The following is a 21,274-nucleotide window of genomic DNA, read 5'->3' on the forward strand; positions in this document are numbered from 1 at the left end:
TATTTTGTTCAACGATGCAATCAATTATCAAGTCAGACATTAGGTCTAACCATAACCGTGACGCCTTTCACTTCTTATGACAAAACGCCTTCATATCAAAACCCATGTTAAGTCTCTGTCTCATTTACAACTTTTTTTTATAAGCTTGCATCTCTTGAATACTTTTATGTCGCTATCGCCATATGTTTTGAGATCAGAGTCAAATAAAGTATAAATGTAAACTCAGAAGTGGAACATACTCAATCAATCAATTTTTCTTATTTTAATTGGGTTTCAAAATTAAATTTTAAAGATTCAAAAAAAGATGAACTCTCGACTTTGCTTAAGCTTTGTTTTTTGATGAACTTGTATTAACTTTTACTTACCTTGTCATACTTTGTATGTATAACCCTTGACAATACTGTTCTTCTGTTCTTTTTTTCCATCCATTATTTTGGAGGAGTTATTAAGTTCGTTGGGAGAGGGGGGGGTGAGTTGGTAAGGTATTCTTTGTTCTCTTAAAAAACTAATTTGTCTAAAAAATAAAAAAAAAAATAGAAAAAGAATTTATGTACTTCAATTACCTTGATAACTGCTCTCTTTTTTTAATCTTTGTTGTTTTTGTATCTTCATTGAAGAATTTTATAAAATGTGCACCACTTCATCATATCAACTTTACCTAATTACAACATTTCTCCCTTCTTCTTTTTTTTGTGTGTTAATATCATAGAGTTTTCCAAGAACCTCCCTCAAGCTCATACTCACCTTCAAAAAGTTTTTTAAGTTTTCTTGTTTTTTTTTTTCTGTTTGTGTAGTCTTTTTGAGAGTTTTCTTTTTTGTTGTTTTTTAATTCAGAACGCATTTCCTTCTTCTTGCACTATAAGCAGAAGAGTATATATTTTAACTTTTGTCTGTCGATGCATTTACCTCGCACCCTTCCCTCCGCTAAAGGTATACAGTAAGGTGGAACGAAAAGAAAAACCATTAAAAGTGAGTGTAACCCTTTCAGAATGTAAAAGGGGCGAAGTGTTATCTTTTTCCCTAAAATCTATTTTGAATGTAGGTTATTGATGATAAGTTGAAACTTTATAATTCCCCTTGACGATTTCCACTTAGAAAAAACTAAAACAATTTAGTGGGGCTTGAATATTTAAGGCATCTTTTTTGTTGATTTATTTTATCCCGTGGTTCATTTAGACAGTGTGTCTCAGAACCCCCTTTAAGTCAAAAATCAAAAAAATAAACAAAGTCAATACAAAGCTTTTAAAGACCAGTAAAATAAAGTTGTTCGTCAAATTTCGACCAAAATCAGTAAAGGTGTTTAAAGCGTATTTAAAATACCGACGAATAATATACTATGTTCCGAAGACAGTAAGAATTATTGGTCATTCGAAAAAGAATTTGGGGAATTCCTCCGCGGTCCCTACGTTAACGCCGATGACAATCCTTTAGTCAATTCTATTGAGAAAACTAACTTATTCGTAAGGTGATTCACCCCGAAGTCCTCTTTCACTGATAGGGTCATGATTCCATAATGTGACGAAAGTTCCAAAAGATTTCTAAAAACATAAATCAGCTGGTCCGGATGAAATCTCCGCTATCAAAGACAAAAATATTCTTCTACGCTAGCAAAATCCCTGCGTAAGCTTTTCCATCTATCATGTTCTTCTGGGCTCATTCCGAGTAGTTGAAGAACAGCATTTGTTCAACTAATCCCTAAGAAAGCTGATTATTCTCAAAACTTCTACCGATTTCACTAACTTCCAAGATTATTGAAACACTGATTAACTTAACGACCGGCTTTCGTAGCAATAGGTCCACTTGTGGGCTCATGCTGTCCATGATAGAAACGGACACCTTAGGCCAGTTTAATGGCTCATTGTGATACCACATGAATCTTGAGGCTTCCTCCTAAACTCAATGGAACCAGTTTGAGTCCCTTACGAAACTTGAGAGGCTGATTATGCTGATACGATTTAGCTCGTTTAGTTCGTTAAAGAAGAATTCTCCTAGGCAATTCTAGCGTTTTCGAGCCAGAGCAGGGCATGTACAAAGAAGGTGAAGAATTGTTCCTCCTCTTCCTCGTTAGTACAGCTTTTGCAAAAATCATTTTAGAATACGCCTAACCGCTTGACGTGCTTTCCTATTAGGCAGTATCCGGTTTGGAAAGCTTTTATCGAGCTTATATGCGATCTGCTTAGAGGCGGCAAGCACTTTGAACTCTTTAGATGTAGTGTTGGCCAGATGCTTTTTCGTGACCTGACACGTAATAATCTTGTTCCATCTGGTGTTTGCCGTCTTCATAGCGTCTTGCATTAGCAACAGTTTATAAGTAGCGATTGGTATCTTCCAAACGTCGTATGATGGGCTGCACTGTACCGTTCCTGACGAGTTCATCTGCCTTACAGTTACCAGGAATTTCTCTATGGCCCGGCACCCAGCAAAGTTGAATATTAAACTGTTTTGCCATCTTCATAAGAGATGATCGACGTTACGGACTGAGATTTTGAGAGACAGAGTCAAGAGATTTTATAGCGGCCTGACTATCTGAGAAAATACGGATACCAGATGTTGATATCACGTTTTCTTTAAGACAGGACAAGACTTCTTTTATCGCCAATATTTCCGCCTGGAACACGCTACAATGATTGGGAAAGCGGAATGAGAGACTTAATTTCAGTCGTTGGAGGTACACACCTCCACCAACAGCTTCTTTTGGTCTCATGCTTCAACTCACCAAATAGTGGAAAAAATCTTAACATAGTTTTGGAGAAAGTAAGATTGTTGCACTTGATATTTACTCAGCTTGATATTTACTCTAGCATCTGTAATTTATTAAGCCTTCATTCGACCAAAACTTGAATATAACTCGCATATTTGGGCAGGTGCCCCTAAAACAAGTTTAAATATTTTAGACAGGATCCAAAAAAGAGCTTTGAAAATGATAGGCGATAGAATTATAACCGAAACAATTACGTCACTTGAACACCGCCGCAATGTTTCATGCCTTTCGTTGTTCTACCGATATTTTTATAAACAGTGTTCTATCGAATTAGCCAGTTGCATTCCCCCCCTTAAACAATTCAGCCGTAATACTCGTACTTCTCGGAATGCACATCAGTTTAACCTTGAGCTCAATTTCGGACGTACTATCAAGTATAGAGATTCTTTTTTTAACCGTACATCGAGAATGTGGAATGCTTTACCCAGCTCTGTTTTCCCTACTATTTTGATGTTTAGAAATTTAAGACGAATGTGCACCGGTATCTCCTTTTAAATCCTTCTCTATTTTCCTAAAGCTTGTACTATGTTTAAACTTTAAACATGTTAAGGGTATTAAGAACCCCTTAAGTGCCCGTTTATTATAAAAAAAAAGTCTTGCTATTACATCGAAATTTCGTTCTTTAAGTGTCAACAAACACTGAAATTGTCTTTCGAACCGTTGTATTCAAATAGTATTGGATTAGTTCAAGTCTGATAACCACTATTCAATCGTACTTTCCGTTATTTTAAAGTCATATTTTCTCCTGTACTTAATAGAAAATAACTTAGAACCTTGGAACAATTTTATTTATTTTCATCTATAAATAAATAAATTGGGTGGCGTAACAGTCCCTTTGAGAACTAGGGCCTATTGACTGACAACTCTCAACAATTCCTGTTTTCAGGGATGGAAGGGACCTACAGTTTTAAGCCGAATCCAAACGGCAAATTTGAGAAAGCACATTTCATGACAAGAATTACTCTTGGATAGTTTGTCAATTCCTCGCAATAGGCAGTTCCCGTGAAAAAAAACTTTAGGTGGCATAGGCAGGGATCGAACCCAAGACTTCTCGCATGACAGTCCATTTTCATCTAGTACATTTTTTGAATAAACGAAATACAGTTCACAATTTGAGTTAGAATGTATCGAGACGTACAATAAAGAGCACGAATTTTGAATCCTCGAAGTTCGAGTTTTTAATTCCCGACCTAATAACCACAAAATTAATGCCAGTGTGCCTTAGGGCTCCGTCCTGTCACCGACTTTTTTCTCTCTTCTTTAAGTGATCTTCTATCTGCAACTTCTAATGATATACTGCTTCCCTGACGATAGTACTCACATTCCTCCTCTTCGGGTGTAAAAATCCAACGACAAAATATGATAAACTCATCAAATTTCGATCCGCACAGCATTGTTCAGTTGGTAACAAAAACCCAATACTGTATTGTATCGTTGAAGTGGGATAAATCCCCCTTGCAAGTATCCATGAGTGGCACTTGCTTCAACGAAACTGAAAATCTCAATATTCTAGGTATGTGTATGACCAACCACTTCTTGTGGAACGATCTCTCTGGATGTTGCTAAATCTTTAGAGAAACTTTATACCTCCAAAACTTGACTATAGATGCCATCGCTAAGCTGGTGCTCCAAAAATATTTTAAAACATTTTGGAACTTATAGAATTTTTGGCGCCAATAACGTTATCATTTCTCAATTTCACCATTCGAACATACTGCCTCAATTTGTATTACTATAATTTTAACGAACTGTCATTATCATTATCGGCTCTACAACCAGGATCCATTCCTGGCCTTATTCAACAAGTCTCTCCATTTATCCTGATAGTGAGCGGGCGCCATTCATTTGCACACCCCAAGAGTTCGGGGGTCCTGATCTAACACATCTCTCCAGCGTAAGATTGGTCTGCCACTCTTTCGGCTACCATAAGATGTACTACAAAGACCTTCCAGGCTGGTTCCTCTTCGCTCATTCCAGCCCGCCGGAGTCTACCGGGCTTAAGTCTTGAGATGATATATGATTCGAGGCATACAGTTCATGATTGTAGCGTCTCCGGAATCTTCTGGATTATGCTCTTGTAAAACAGCCAGTATCATTAAAAAATTCAATCGTAATACTCACTTTTCAGTTAACCCTACTGTGATACAGAGATTCGTTCTTTAGCCGTACTAAGCGAATGTGGCATGCCTTACTACACTCTGGCTTTCGTTCCTATGTTCCCAATTCTCACTCTGTTCCTCTGGTTTATTAAATTTTTACAAAAACCTTTGAATGTGTGGTAATTATTTAAAAAAAATATCACCACATTTACCTTCACGTTGGGCGCCATTTTTACAAATTCCAAAAACCACAACTATCTTAACTATGCTGGTCTTTTATTCTTTTTCACACATCACTGTAGCACGAAAATGAAGTACGAGTGTGGGCTTTGCTGTTATGTCCTCTACAAACAGCTCCCATTTCGAAAGAAAAAAAAACAGCCAGCACAAGCATTGCCCCAGATGTCATCCGGTGTTGTTGTTACTGTCGACTATGTCGGAATACGGCGAAGGAGATAGATACTCTATACCTACTTTGAGTGAAGCTAAAGTCTAGATAGGTCTACTGTATACACTATACGATATACACTTCTCACTCGAAAAGGGTAATCGGAGATACATTCAGGTATCATATTTAAATCAACAGTCTGCCTGTCACTTCTGTGTTCTGTCTCTGTGATGCCAGGCTAGCAGCCAGCAGCCATCATCATAGAGCTCCATTATAACCTACCCGTCCGTCGACGTCGTCGTTTCATACATATAGCTGCACAACAACTGACAATCACTGTCTAAGTTTCTCTGTACCCAGAGCAACAGTACCAGCATCACCCGCAGATGGTTAACATCGTGTTGTCGTGGCGCGTCGATCTGAGAGTTGGTTGAGGAAAAAAGAAAAGGTCCATGGTACATGGTACATGGTCCATGTCGTGCCGTACTACAATTCGTGAGTTGTGTGTTTCGAGTTTTGAGTTTTTCCTTTACTGGATGAAGGAGAAGCTGTGAACCGAAAATTGTGTGTTATTGTTGTGACCATAGTGAACGACGGTGGCGGTGTAGGCGAAACTGCACTCAGTTTTCGGGGTGGTAGGGACGGAAAAAGGGGGTTACCGGGTGAATTTTCTTTTACTTGTGCGAGTGTTCGCCGGATGGTGATTGTCATTAAGAATAGTGGGTGGTCTCTTGTTTTACAAAGAACACCAGTGAATATCTCTCTCTATCTCTTTCCCCTTATACTACCACCTACCTGAGAATTTAGCCAGCACAAAAAATGATAAAAGATCTTTTTTAAAAACAAAACAAAAAACTGTTGAAAAACATTTTGGAAAGTTGCATACCTGTCCATTATTTTGAATGCTAGTGTGGAATTGATAAACATGACATAGGACACAGAGCACCGGTTTCAGATAAAGTTTATTCGATGCTAGCAATTGGTCTGTAATTAGAGTTTCAGTAAAATTCTGTGTTTCAATATTTATGACAGAATATTGAAAATTGGCTAATTGGGAATATGCAAGTCTCACAGAACTCTGAAATTGCTTCTCTTCGAAATTCAATTATTCAATTAAAACTAAGAAATTAAAGTTGTAAAATAGCTTTAATAAGTTTGAATTTGAAGTCACATTTAAGTCCTTAGTGTTTTTTTAAATATGATTGTTTCAACAATTTTTAGAGCTTGAAACTATAATTCGATAGATTAGTTTTGACATATATGCGTGTACTGTTTAATTTTTAGTAATGGCGTACTTGTCAAATGTCAAAAGATGACAACTTCAAAGGTGACAGCTACGTAAATAGCTAGCTATTCAAATTTTAACCTCTTATTCGAAAGCCTTATAGAAACATAACTATCATTTTATGAAGTTCAGAGGATTTGAAAATCGCCATTAGCCATATCAATTTGAAATGTCTACTATCTTATTGCCACTAAAAAATTGGCCATTGACTTGTTATTTTCTAACTACTGATAACAATCGTTAACTGTTCTCGTGAATAAGCTTAAGAATTGTTAAAATTTGTTGACAATATGATGTTATTACGTCGTTTCTAAACTCATTGTTGAATTGTCAAATGGTTGCAATTTGTAACAAGCGATGAGTTGAAAGTGCCGAACTGTCAAAGTGAATGATTTGACATTTTTTTGTTTGGATTGGGTGAAAACAATGAAAATAAAAAGCAATTTCAACCAAAAAGTTGTTATTATACAATAGACACATTTTTTCCATTGATTCCAGTTTCAATTTTTAATTCGTCAATTTAGGAGCAAAATTACAGTGAATTATGTGAATTTTCATAACATTTTATGAGTGATTTATTTTGTTGGCATTTGATAACTGGGCTAAAAAACCAACGAATCATTAAATCCGAAACTTCAAATTAGAAACTCCGAATTAAATGTGACAGTTGATGAAAGCTTAAATCTCTCTCTCTTTCTCTCTCTCTCTTACACTTTCTGACGCAACAAATGTCAATAACTCACCAAAAATGTCATTTACTGCCTGTCAAGTGTCAAAAAAAAAATACCAATACCAAAAATAACCGCTTTAAAGTTTGTAATGTTATGAAAACATTACACCCTTTGAATGTTAACTCTTATTTATTTTGTTAACATTTGGGAATTTTAATTTGGAAAATCGTTCTAACTAACCTAAATTAAAAACGAGAATATTGAAAAACACACTGACCACGACTCCAATACGAATCTTGAACATAATTATGTAAAAAGGCAATATTGTCTTTAAAGTGACAGTAATTTTGACAGCTGATAATAGTCTCCTACGCTTTCTGTCATAACAAATGTCAATAACTGCAACTCGATCACAAATCTTGAACATAATTATTTTAACAGGCAAAACTGTCTTTAAAGTGACGGTAATTTTGACAGCTGATAATAGTCTCCTTCACTTTCTGTCATAACAAATGTCAATAACTGCAACTCCAACACGAATCATGAACATAATTATTTAAAAAGGCAAGACTATCTTTAAAGTGACAATAATTTTGACAGCTGATAATAGTCTCCTACACTTGCTGTCATAACAAATGTCAATAACTGCAACTCCAACACAAATCTTGAACATAATTATTTAAAAGACAAAACTGTCTTTAAAGTGACAGTAATTTTGACAGCTGATAATAGTTTTCTACTCTTTCTGTCATAACAAATGTCAAAAATTGCAATCTAATTGACAGATTATGTTTTTAGAGTTTTTAAGAATTTTATCAGAGAAATTTTAACAGAATTCTTCAATTAAACTGCCCTATTCTGCTCTTCACGTAGATCGTATATTCGATTCACCCATTCGATACCCTTTCACACTGCCTTTGCATTCTGCTATCCATCGGGTGAACTACATTATCCCAAACCAATTTGACATTCAAATAAACAGCTGTTCATGTAAAAATCTTGGAAATGTTGGATAAATTGTTTTGATTCATACAAAAATTAAGTTTAATCAATCGACCGATACAGATTAATTTGTGTAATTTTTGGAAATGGGCAGTATTGGACTTTTTATTCCAATTGTAAGAAGAGGAATAAGAGAATCCTCAAACAGAGAACTTCAGAGAAATGTTAAAAAGTGTCTTCCTTCCCCTAAAAATGTTAATATTCTTTTATTTATAAAACAAATGTTCTAAATTTAGCAATAAATTAGTTTTCACAATTGAAAAATCCGCTGCATTTAATATGCGGATCTGAATTGTATAGAATGAATGCTTTCACTTGAATAGAAGAATACCGCACAGTATTACCGACGTTACCGAAGTTACCGACATACACAGATTCACTTCGAATAAATAGCAAAATAAGGATTAGTGAAAATTCAAGTAAAATTCCCCCCGATGAATAGCAGAACAGTCCTAAAATTCGAATATTTTAGAAATCAAATCCTAAAACTTGCCTTCTCAGATTTTTGACGGTAGAAATGATAAATTTGGTTTATATTTCTAAAAATACAGAAATTTCCGAAATCATCTCATTTGTTATAGTGAACTATCAAATCAATTGATGGTTGAGGAATTTTAAAGTTTGACATATAACCGTTCAATTGCTAAAAGATTTCATGATGTGGGACATTTTTGAAAAGCTATTCAGGCTTCAGTTTCTGTTTTATAATTTTAATTTAACTTTAAGAATGACAAATATTTGAACAATTTTGTTTACAATTAACAATCACCCTTGTAAAAGGTTGATACCTTTTCTTACTTTTTATCAGCAATTTTCAAGTTTTCGGTGTATTGAAATTCAACTATGTTGAAATGGTTGTCTATTTGAAAATACGTTAGTTTAGGTTATAATGGCTGTCCAAGATGGAAACGGACACACTTAGGCCAGTTTAATATCCCATTGTGATATCACATGAATCTTGAGGCTTCCTCCTAAGCTCAATGGAACCAGGTTGAGTCCCTTACGAAACGTGAGAGGCTGATTATACCGATATGATTTAGATCGTTTAGATCGTTAAAGAAGAATTCTCTAGGTAATTCTTGCATTTTCGAGCCAGAGCAGGGCATGTGCAGAGAAAATGAAGAACCTTTTCTTCCTCTTCCTCGTCCATACAGCTTCTGCAAAAGTCATTTGAGAATAGGCCTAGTCTCGTGGCGTGCTTTCCTTTTAGACAGTGTCTGGTTATGACACTTATTATCGAGCTTATATGCAATTTGCTTAGAGAGAACAAGGACCTTGAACGTTTTAAATCAAGTTTTAGTCAGATGTTTTTTGTGACTTGACACGTGGTGATGTTGTTCCACCTGGTGCCTGCCCTCCTCACAGCGTCTTGCATTAGCAGCAGTTTACAAGTAGCTATTGGTATGCCAGTACTTGCCAAACGGCGAGTTCATCTGCCTTTCAGTTACCTGGAATGTCTCTATGGCCCGGCACCCAGCAAAGGTGAATATTAAACTGTTGCGCCATCTCCATTAGAGATGATTGACAGTTATGGACTGTTATAGAGTTTGTAGAGACAGAGTCCAGAGATTTGATAGCTGCCTGGCTATCAGAGAAAATACGGATATCAGATGTTGATATCACGTTTCCTTTGAGCCAAGACAAGACTTCTTTTATCGCCAAAAGTTCCGCCTGGAACACGCTACAATGATTGGGAAGGCGGAATGAGAGACTTAATTTCAGTCGTTCAGAGTACATACCTCCACCAACCCCTTCCTTAGTTTTTGACCCATCTGTGTAAAAATGGATTGACTCATCCTCCAAGAATGTCCTATCCTCCCAAAAAGATCTGGGAGGTATAGAAATCTGGAAGTTTCTGTCGAATTGCAGTTGGGGGATGGTGTAGTCTGTGTGCTTGGAATTACGGAGTGGCCAATGTTGTTGTTAGTCCACTGCGACGAAGCTTTGAGGCGAATAGCAGAGCTTGCAGCTATTTGTTTGCTAAATATGTCAAGAGGTGTAAGGTAGATCAAGGTGTCCAGTGCCGCAGACAGGGTCTTGCGTATTACGTTGACATTATGAATTTGTAGGAAAAATTCAAAATGGCCACCTTTAGCCTATCTATCGCTGAACGCATGACTTCCAGGGGTAAAAAAGTTTCTGTCATAATCAAAATAGCTTTAAGAGACTCAATATATCGGTGAAGCTTACATAAACCCTTCTCCTCCAAGACATTCTATAGACGGTAGCCCAGTGTATTAATCTTCAGCGGCGATAAGCCATGGTAAATTGTCCTTAAGCCAAAGCTCCTTGGTTTTGTTGTTCTTGTAAGTAGGCGCTGTCTTGCTGACAAATCCCTGCTTGCCCTACTCACAAAATTGCAAATTTTTAATACCGTCTTACGACACTACCCACTAAGGTAGGTAGGTAGAAATAGCGATCTCAAGGCAACCTAGCCTGAGATCCAATTAGCGCTGTAGTGCGCCGTTTTGATACCAAAAAATTGTTTGACCTGTGATAGAAAGGGAAAGATTTATAGAGAAGCTTTATAGCGATTATGTTAGAGCCATTTTGTCGCATTGAGAAAAAAGATTAGGTCCCTAATCTTTGTCTCAGATAGCTCATCAAGTTTGTGAAAGAATGCTTTTCCAAAGTATTTCATTCTAGTGTTTGCCAAAGCAGGACATTTGCAGAGGAAATGGATTATCGTTTCACTTTCTCTTTGGTCACTACAGCTACGGCAAAAGGTGTTGAAGGAGATACCCAACTTCTCCGCATGAACTCCTATAGGTACGAACCGCAACAATCCTGCCTATGTCTTGCCTTGGCCTGCAAAGAAGATCTTCCTAGATATATTGCAGTTGAGTAAATTGCTCCACCTTCGGTTTGATTCAGTTAGGTAGATAGAAAAGATTTTACCCTTCATAGCCGCAAGAGGAATGTTATCCATTTCCGCCAGTGAGCTATGAAGGGCCGATCCTTGCTGGCTAGCTCGTCAGCCTGTTCATTTCCCACGATACCACTATGGCCCGGAACCCAGATCAGGGTGATACCGAGGTTAATATTCAGGCTCGCAAGCTCATCGTGACATTGCTGGACCAATTTAGATGAGGATGTGGCCGAGTTAATGGCTTTGACAGCTTCCTGACTGTCTGTAAAGATAGCCACATTTCGGTTTTGGTTTGGGCTTTGTTTAAGAATCTTACATGTCTCCCTTATTGCCACGAGTTCAGCCTGAAAAACGCTAGCAAAGTCAAGAAGCCTAAAGAATTTAGCTACATTTAGGGACTCAGAAAAGATCCCAGAACCAACTCCGCACTCCATATTTGAGCCGTCAGTTAAGATGGTTGTGTCGAAACGTATCGACACGATGTCATCCTCCCAATCTTCTCTGGATGGGAAAATAACCTTAAAACCCTTACTAAGGCTCAAAGTAGGAGTGCAGTAGTCAGCGTCTACCGAGATAATATCTGAGGAAATCAATTTCGTTGTGTATAGCTGTGACCATAAGGTTTTGACAACCAGCTGTTTGATTCCTTCAGCCTAAGCGTCAAGCCTTAGGTCTTGTTTTATGAGGTGTGTCGTCTTATGAGTTAGGGATAGAACTTATGGTAGGACTGTGTACAATCTTTATTCTGGTTTTATTTATGACTACCTGATCAGACTTTTGTACATCTAGTCTTTAGATTTTCAAAAGCTTCTTAAAAAGAAACAAAAAAATGTCTGATGTCTCTTGTATTTTTTTCGAACAATCTTATGAGTTTACAGCTCCAACCTAATATATAATGCCTCCATTCCCTAACCCCATTTTACTAATAAGATTTATTGAAGAAACTCCACACTAGCTTGAAGCGTATTAAACATTTTTTGTGCAAAATTCTCCTTTGATATACCGAACAAAAAGTAAGAAATTAATTATTTGACACTACGTGGCGCTGTAGAACTTCCGTTTCTGTTCGTTTGTTCGTGCTTACTTTTTTGTTTACCGTTACTCTATATATGCACTTTACTTTAGTATGTGTATAAAATAGTTTTGTTTGTTCATATCCTACCTACATATATAAAATAGTTGTCTTCATCTACTAACTTCCTGTCATGCAAAGTTGCCTTTTCTTGCTTTGCTCAAGCTTAATACAACAACAATAAGAAGAAGTAAAAAAGGCTACCTTTACCTACATATAGTATATTTTTGTGTGTGTTTTTGTTTTGTTTGTTAAAAAATTAATGTTCGTATGTCTGGCTTCGGCAAAAGGACCATGCAGACAAAACTACTGCCAAATGAAAATCCCCCTGATGCCGATGGCGAAGGGGCAAGTGGAGGAGCAATTGTCAGCAGCGGAAACTACAACGATGAAGGTAGAAAATAAATATATATAGACGAGTATATAATATAAAGATACATAAATACATATGATTTAATATATAGTACAAACCCAACGAGTGACTAACTCTCATTCTCTTTTTCTCTCATTTAAATTCCATTGAAAAGAAAATCTTAAGATTTCATTTCAGTTTTTTTTTTTTTTTTTGTTCTTGCTGTTTGCTTCCGCTTTCCATTCTAAAGTGGTACAATGCTCTTGGGGAGGGGGCTTTAATTGTCATCGACTTAGTCAGACCCCAGCAGGGTGCGAAGGGGTAATGACTTTATTCATTTAGAGATTCAGCAAAAATGTTCAAGTGATTTTCTACGCTCTTTAAAAAAAGTCTACGAATACTAAAAATAATAATAATATAAGACCTGATAATCTAAGGGCAAGTTAAGAGGTTTCAAAAAGAAAAAACAGAACTTATGGATATAATTTAAGATGACAATAGTATAGAATTTCGGTTTGAAGTGACAATCACAACCTTTAAAGCTTAAATGCCCACTTAAAATATCAAATAATCTTCTTGTTTAAAACCACCGCCAACAAAGGAAACCTCTGATAAAATAAGATCCTCGTATAACACTGGTCGAAAAGGTTGCATTCATCACAGGATGGATTTTGATGGCGTTAATTGAAACCCGACTCCAAAACCACTCCATCGCGTCAGATTTTCGAGATACTAAAGGGTGGTTAAATTTTATGGGCCGATGTTGATTTTCAATAAAACTCAAATTATTTATGAAATGATCGTCATTTCTTTTTATAGTGATAATATTGGTATAGTTCAATTATTTATGTAACAAAATATGGGCAAAATAGTTGGTGGCAAATGGTCTAAACTTTTGATGACGTTGAGGCATAATCAAGGTTTTATGCCGTTAAAGTGTCAAATTATCTCATCTTTTAGGTCTAAAATTTTTGCTAGTTTAAGGAAAAAGACCAGCTGCTAAGAAAGAAGTCCAACCGTATCAAATCACATGTCAATTGACATCGCTACCACTTGAGCTAATACGTCCATTGAATTTGTAGCTCGAAAGAGCGGTCGTCATGTTTAAACCACATATCGTCTACATCCATATCTTCCAATTTGGGCAATATAAATTTCGTTATCATCTCACGATAGCAAACACCATTTAAAGTAACTGCTTGACCTGCCTCATTTTGGAAAATACGGCCCTATGATGTCAGTATTTATGGGTGCCAGGGCTGGATTGAGGAGATAGCAGCCGGGGCCTCTACAAACTGGGGGCCCCACAATAGAGACTTCGGAAAATGTTTGTTTCAAATTCCAACTAGTAAACATCTTTTCCTTTAATATGTATTTTTTGTTATGCTATTTTATCTTTACTTACAGCCTACGGTACTTTGTACATAAATGATTATTTAATAACAGAAATTATTGATTTATTTTTGTTCACTCCAATCACGCAATCAGTTAAATATCAGAACCTTAAATGGCCCTGATAAGAAGCACTTCCAATTCACTATCGCTTAATGGCGGAGTGGGGTGGTACTTGCCCGCAACCTCTGAGGTTGGGCATTCGATTCCGTGTCTTGACAATTTAGTGGGAAAGGCAGCTGCTAACTCTTGTCCATCGGCTGTTCAATTCTTTGATTTCGTGCAGAATTTGTACAAGTTTTTCACAGCCAGTACAGAGCGGCACCGAATTCTGATTGAGAAATTATCGGAGAAGAAAAGCGCGCAGTTTTAAGTATTGATAAAGCTCAGCGACACTCGTTGGCCTTATAGAGCTGAAGCTACGATAGCCTCAGTCAAAGGCTATTCGGAAATCGAAGGAGTTCTAAACAGCATATCTAAGAGCAAAAAGACATCTTGAGGAATGAAGCAACACTTTCAACAGAAGATCAGTGGTATCGCTTTGTTTGCAACATTTTCGAACGCTATCTTGGAGCGATTCGACGCTACAAAGATGTTGCAAGACCCGAAAATGATTTTTGAATCGAAAATGCGTGCACTAGAATCATTGAAATCATTCGTGGAATCCAAACGTAATGAGTTTGATAAATACGAGAAAGCAGCCAAAAAAATATCCCATACTGATTAATATGTACAATCACGCACCCGCACGATAAATGTGAGGTTGAAAACGATCCATTACGGAAAAGCACAAGACGCAAATCTGTCACCCAAGGAAAAATACAAAGTATCCGCCTTCATCGTAGTGATTGACCAGCTATCCGTTTCTCTTACTGAAAGATTGCATGTCTTTGAAGCTGTACGTTCGAGATTTGGATTTCTGAATCACATCAAGAAGATGGATGCTGAAATGTGCACGATGCAGCATTGGTGAAAGTGTTACCGGATGATTTAGAGCCTAGTCTTGGTAATGATTTGGTTCAATGTGTGTCTTTGATTGACTTATACAAAAAGGAAAATTACTATTTTTTTACTACCAAATTCTCGAAAATCAAAAATTCAGAGCTACATTCCCAAACCTCGAAATTGAATTGATAATGTAATTGGTTTTGATAGTAACAAATTGCATTGGAGAGCGGTCATTTTCAGAAATGAAAATTATAAAAAGTAGGCTTCGAACAACGATGGTACGAATCTTTCTCTCCTGAGCATTGAAATCGCTTTACTCCGAGAACTGGATTTCAACGATTTTTCGGCGAAAAATGCTCGAAAGGTTCCGTTGGTTAATTCTAAAATTTAATTTCAAATATTTCTTTTTCCGTTTACATTTATATGTGTTTGTCCAAAGCCAAAGGAATTGGAAAAACTCGAGTGAAAAAAATAGTTTACTTTATTTTGAAAATATTTTGTGGCAAGGGGGCCTCCGCACCCTTTATGGCTGAAACACAAACACGCTTCAGCTTCGGCTTCGCCTGGCGTTTACGAGTTCAGCCATAGGAATTCAATGCATGCTATCACAATGGTGCTTCGACCTCACGTTTCGTTTGACAATCGTAAGGAAAAGAACGTAATGTAACGTAATGTGACTCCAAACGGAAGCTCTAGTTCAATTATCTGAACATTTGCTTTGTCTGACAGCTCATCAGCTGTAAAAAAATGTCAACAAACCAAATATTTGCTCTTTGGAGGGATGAAATAATTCAAAGCAACCTCGAAGCAGGCCTAACGTAACGCAGTCAAAGCCGAAGCTGAAGCGTGTATGTGTTTCAGCCATTATTGTTCCGAGGCCTCTGAACCTCTAAATCCGGCCCTGGTGATGCATTGGTTTTTCAAAATCACTATTAGATTATCAGTCGCCCAAATGCGGTAATTCTGCTTGTTGTCGAATCCACTGGGTTGAAAATGTGCCTTATCACAGAAGATGATTTTCTTCGAAAATTGACCATCTATTGTTGCCATTTCTTGCCATCCATCATTCTAACTATTGACGACGCTTGAAAAGGTCGAGACTAGAGAGGCGTGAGATGTGCAATTGTCGAGCATGATCGCCCGTTTTCATAGAAAGCCTAAATATCTTAAACGTGTTGCTTTTTCCATAATTCAAATTGAATTGGTCTAAAATTGATAAATGTCAAATTAAACAAATTTGACACTTAGGTGTGATCCACATTTAAATTTGGCCCTTAAAATTTAACCACCCTTTATTAAAACAAAAAAAAAAACACTTTTTGGGGCTCTTTAAAATTTTGAAGTAGTTTTGTTTTGGTCAATAAAATGTATGATGGTTTTTCAAATCTATATTTCCTATCTTCAATATTTAATATTCAGTTGAACTATTTATCTTAAAAAAACGCCGAATTACTTATTCTAAATCCGTTTTTAACCCAAAAAGCAAAACAGTTTGAAAGTAATTTTCTTATTTTGTAACAAACCCATCGTCTAAACAAAGCTTTCAAATCAAGTTTTTGAAATATGTTAAAAATATTTAGTTTAAATCGAAGGTAAGTTTTGAAATCAGCACTAAAAATCCAAAACGTATTTTTCAAGACCTCGAAAACCAATACAACCATCCAAAAGGCAATTATTTGTTGTTTTTTTTAACCATCATACAATTTATTGTTAAAGGTTAAATTGTGTTTTATCTCAGTCTTAAAAACACAGTTTTTGGTTATCTTTAACATTTTTAAACATTCTAAAAAATGATTGCTTTTAAAACTTAATTTTGTCGACAAGTGTCATCAGTTTTGTTTCAATTCCAAGAATCAGCATAATAATTAAAATGAAATGACAATCAAAAATGCTTTTGAATCTTGCCTTGAACTTTGTCTATTCAAAAAGTTTTTAAATGCGCATTCAGTTTGAACGACCCATTAGAAGCCTTAACTGTTAACAACTGATAGGCCACTTAAAATTAAGTTTTCAATTTTAACAGCTGGAAAAATATTGCTCTTTACACTTTCTTCCTGCTACTAACTTTAAACTGAGAGACACAAAAAGAAGGCTAAACAAATCATAAACCGACATTGACAACGTCTGTCTCCTGTTTCTCCAAGATCAGTGTTGGAAAAGGATATGTCAATAATATACCTATATACATATATTGAGTCTACACCACTTGATAGTGCAAAGGAGCAGGTGGTGGTTTTGGGCACATCAGAAACAGAATGGTCCTTTTGACTATGACTATGCTTCGATGATGGGTTTATTCCAAGTAGGTACCTATATTTCAATTCACACAACTCGTGATGCTGTTTACAGTTTTTGTTGTTGGGTTTGAGAATCGATGAAAATAAAAGTGGCTGACACACAAAGGGACACTCTTCTTCTTCTTTTCCGCCTTCTTCATGCTCCTTCCACCACCTTTTCAAATCGAGAAAAGTGTCTATTTTAATATTTCGTATAAGATGTGTGGTGTGATGTACCATAAGAGATGATATAGGTTTTTTTTGGAGTGAAAGGAACCGAAGCGCCTGCAACGCTAAACGAGGACCAAGAAGACAGACGAAGGCATTTGTACCCTTTGCCCTAGCCCGCTTCGATAAAGATGAATAGAATTTTATTTTTAAATTTTATTAACATGTCACGTTGGGGAGTGTGGATTTTATTTAAGTGGTAATGGAGTTTTCTTTGAATCTATAAAAAGACATGTACAACATCGATTTGATTATTTCGTCGTCCTTCTGATGTTCAATTTAACCTTGTCATACACATTATCTACATAGAAAGATGTCTATTATGTATAAAATTTACAATTTTCACACACAAAAACAAATTTTAAATGTAAGATAAAAAAAATATGAAGCTTTTGCTGGGTTGGAATAAAAGTGATTCTTAAAAAACGGGATAGAATTTAAAAGAGTTTTATCAAAATTTATGATAAACAGCTGTCAAGAATATTCGGTTCGTTTTCAAGCAAACATTCATGAGAGACATGATGGAAAAGTCATAACATCTGGAAAAATTCACATTTTCTATATAAGCTTAAGGAGGAGGAGCCATTAAAATTAAAGCGATTCCTCTTTAAAAAACGATCCAGCTGTCTACCGTAAAAAATTCATGATGACCCCTTTTTCATTTACCAACAACTGAAAGACATCAATTTGAAGCAGAATTCATCCAGAAAATACAACCTACACCTTATTACATTCAAGTGTATGTACTTATAGACTCAAGCCTAGATAGATAGCGTCAGATTATAAACATATATCAAGTCCTGAGATCCATCCATCGCGATCTGATAGCAGCAAGATATTGAAACTGACCACATCTGTCTTTGAACATCTGCTTCTACTATTAGCAAAGATTTTTACAATGTTCTTGGTCTTCTAACTCGCCATGCACCCTGTGGATTCCATCGAAGCCTGGTTTCCAATATCATAGTTTAGTTTCTTATAAGTGTGACCATTCCATCTATTTACACTTGATAGACTCAACGACAACGTCCAGGAGCTCTTTATTTGTCTTCAACTGTCCGCTGATAGTAGCCGAAACCTTCCAGGCTTTACTTGATCTTTTCTTAACATCAAGATTCGTACCAACGCCGTTTTTTGATACGACACTTATGAGATCTCTAAATTGTGTAACCTGAAAAATAATACGCTTTAGAAACTTTATTTCGAACCGTTAAATACAAGCTGTATTCGACGTTTCAAGTCTTAAACCAACACTATCAATTCGAGTGTGCCTCAGGGTTTCGTTTTGTTTCCAGTCCTCCTAATTTTTATAAGTGATCTCCTAACTGCAACTTCTTATTTTGCTGACGATATTACTCTTACCTTTTCTTTTTATTTCCAACAATCCGACAAGATGTTTGAATTTTCAGAGATGATGCGTCTCTAGCTCTGGGCTGCTGCTAAGGCAACTTACTTAAGTATTCATGGAATAGCTTTTAAAATGTTTAAAACGTCATTAGATCTACTACATACACCCTTTTGTACAGTTTACCCTTAAACCGAACTTCGGCCGTACTATGAAGGACAGAAATTAATTTTTTAGCCGTACTACGCGAATGTCGAACGACTTGCCACGCTTTCTTTCACAATCATTGTAATGTTAAGGAATTCAAAATTAATGTACACTGGCACCTCCTATCGAACCCTTCCCTCTTTTCCAAATGCTCACACCCTTTATGTTCACTTATTATAAAAAAAAGTTCTTTTAAAGAAGTATGCTCTAATGAAATAGCCATCTGCAGCATTCCCCTTTTACAGTTTAAACTTAATACTAGATTGAGAGTGAGTACTGTCGTTAATATAAACTGCTTAGTTAGCTCCGCGACCAAATCCAAGATAGCCAAAGGAAATTGACGTACAAGCATCTCATACATGACCTAGGAATTAAAAATTACTTCCAATATGATCTAAGTGTAGATAAGATATCGACAACCTTAAGACCATAGGTGAACTCTTGCCTTTAAACTGCAAACGATAAGACACTAACTCAGAATCAACATGCACCCTATTCAACCTCAGGCAGTTAGAAGACACTCAACATTTCATTACAATATACCCAGTGTTGAAAACTATAAAAATACAGGTCTAGGGAAATCCTATGCTTCGACAAAGGGACTAACTTATCCAAGTACTAAACGGAGAAGAGTGGAACCTTCACTACTATTATATCAAAAATGCACTCAAGTACAGACAACAAACTATGAAGGAAGACTTTCAATACCAAACGTAAAGTATGCTTATTACAAATGTAAACCCACTTTTTTGGCTGACAGCATGAAGCCAATTCTACCTTCACAGTAGTTCATATTCTTCTATTACTTCTCAAGTTTTTAGGGATGTACAAAAGTTTATCTTTAAAGCCAACTACCGCCGCCGTACTATGAAGTACAGCGATTCGTTCTTTAGCCGTACTACACGAATGTGAAATACCTTGCTATTCAGTCCACTGATGTGGCTTACCAGGAAACATATATCATCGGGTGGCCAACCGATCGCTGCAAAGTAATCTAATCTTCAAATCTTGCACAAAATCAAAAAATGCCAAGCAATTAAAAATCCAGGAAAACATATTTTCTGGGCCAATTGAGTAAAGCTGCAGCTGAAACTTCTTCCCAAGTAAGCTATAGAATTGCACAAAAGTGCAAACCTTTTTCCTATGGAGAATACATCAAGAAAATCTTCGAAGCAGTGTCACATTTACTTTTTGTTAATTTCAAAAACAAGCTATTCAAAGTTAACAAATGTCTCGAAATACTGTGATGCGCCGCATAGAAACGATAAGTAAAGACATAACAGAACAACTACAAAAAAAGATATCGTCCTCTGCGTTGCTTTTTCGCTACAACTTGAAGAGTCAACAGATATTTTTATTCGGATGTTCTTCGATAATTTCTCGACGAAAGAGGAACTGCTACGTATGATTTCCTTAAAATGAAAAACTCGCGGCCTTGATACTTTCACGGAATTCAAAGCATATATTAACCAAATTAAACTACCTTTGTTTAAACTCGTATCAATCACAACTGATAGGGCTCCTGCAATGACAGGTATTCATAATGGTTTTATTGCTCTTTGTCACAAAGACGAAGATTTTCCAGACATCATTAGCTACCACTGCATTATTCATCGACAAGTACTGGCTAGTAAGAGGCTAAACACAAAACATGTGATTGATATCTCTTTCAAGATTGTAAATTCCATAAAAGGAAAATCTCTTCAAAAGCGGCTCTTTAAACAGCAATTAGATGAGATTGACCCAGATTTGGCATTACCCACTGACAAAGCAAGTTTTTACAAAGATTTCGAAATCTATTGCACGAAATAATAAAATTTCTTGAAGAGATTGGTGATGATTATGATGATTTCGACTGGCAATGTGATTTAGCGTTTTTAGCAGGGTTTACTGGAAAACTGACCATATTGAAACTGGAACTACAAGGCATCAATAAAACACTAACAGAAATGATAAGTTCTATTGCAGCATTTCAAATTCAAGCAGCGACTAGGAAAGTTGACCTCGAAAAGAAAAAAGTTCAACAATTTTTTAACATCAAGGATCATTTGGAAAAACATACAATTTCATTCCTGACAAGTATTCAGCAGAAATTAAGGCAGCGGTATCAAACTTCTAAATTCGATTCAGTGATTTCAAGAAAAATGAGAAGTTGGCGGAATTTATTAGTTTCCCGTTCAATACTTCCATCGCTGTGATATCTTTGAATTGTCCACAAAATTTGCAGAAACATTTCAAGTGGACCACATGACACTTCAAAACGAAATTATTACTCTGCGCTGCGACATATTTCTAAAAGCAAGATTGTCCTCGGGTCTAGATTTCTGGGCATTGGTCTTCAACAAGAAATATCCAAATTTGAAGAAATGTATCAGCTGC

At 36.3% G+C, this 21,274-nt stretch overlaps 1 protein-coding gene across 3 annotated transcripts in view; it reads left to right on the forward strand.

The window, feature by feature from the left end:
- The window catches only part of LOC129952710 (activated Cdc42 kinase-like), an 82,105-nt gene that overhangs the window by 47,907 nt on the left and 12,924 nt on the right, over positions 1-21,274 (forward strand). Inside the window, exons 1-2 of one of the 3 annotated variants that reach the window (XM_056065495.1) lie at positions 5,671-5,743; positions 12,255-12,541. The exons of 1 other annotated variant lie outside the window; for it this stretch is intronic. In XM_056065495.1, coding sequence (XP_055921470.1) covers positions 12,418-12,541 — 124 coding nt within the window. In that variant the 5' untranslated portion in view covers positions 5,671-5,743; positions 12,255-12,417. Of the gene's footprint in view, positions 1-5,670; positions 5,744-12,134; positions 12,542-21,274 lie in introns of those variants that run through there. One more of the 3 variants, XM_056065496.1, reaches the window with a different exon arrangement.

This window comes from Eupeodes corollae, chromosome 3 (genome assembly GCF_945859685.1).
Source record: "Eupeodes corollae chromosome 3, idEupCoro1.1, whole genome shotgun sequence".
NCBI lineage: Eukaryota > Metazoa > Arthropoda > Insecta > Diptera > Syrphidae > Eupeodes > Eupeodes corollae.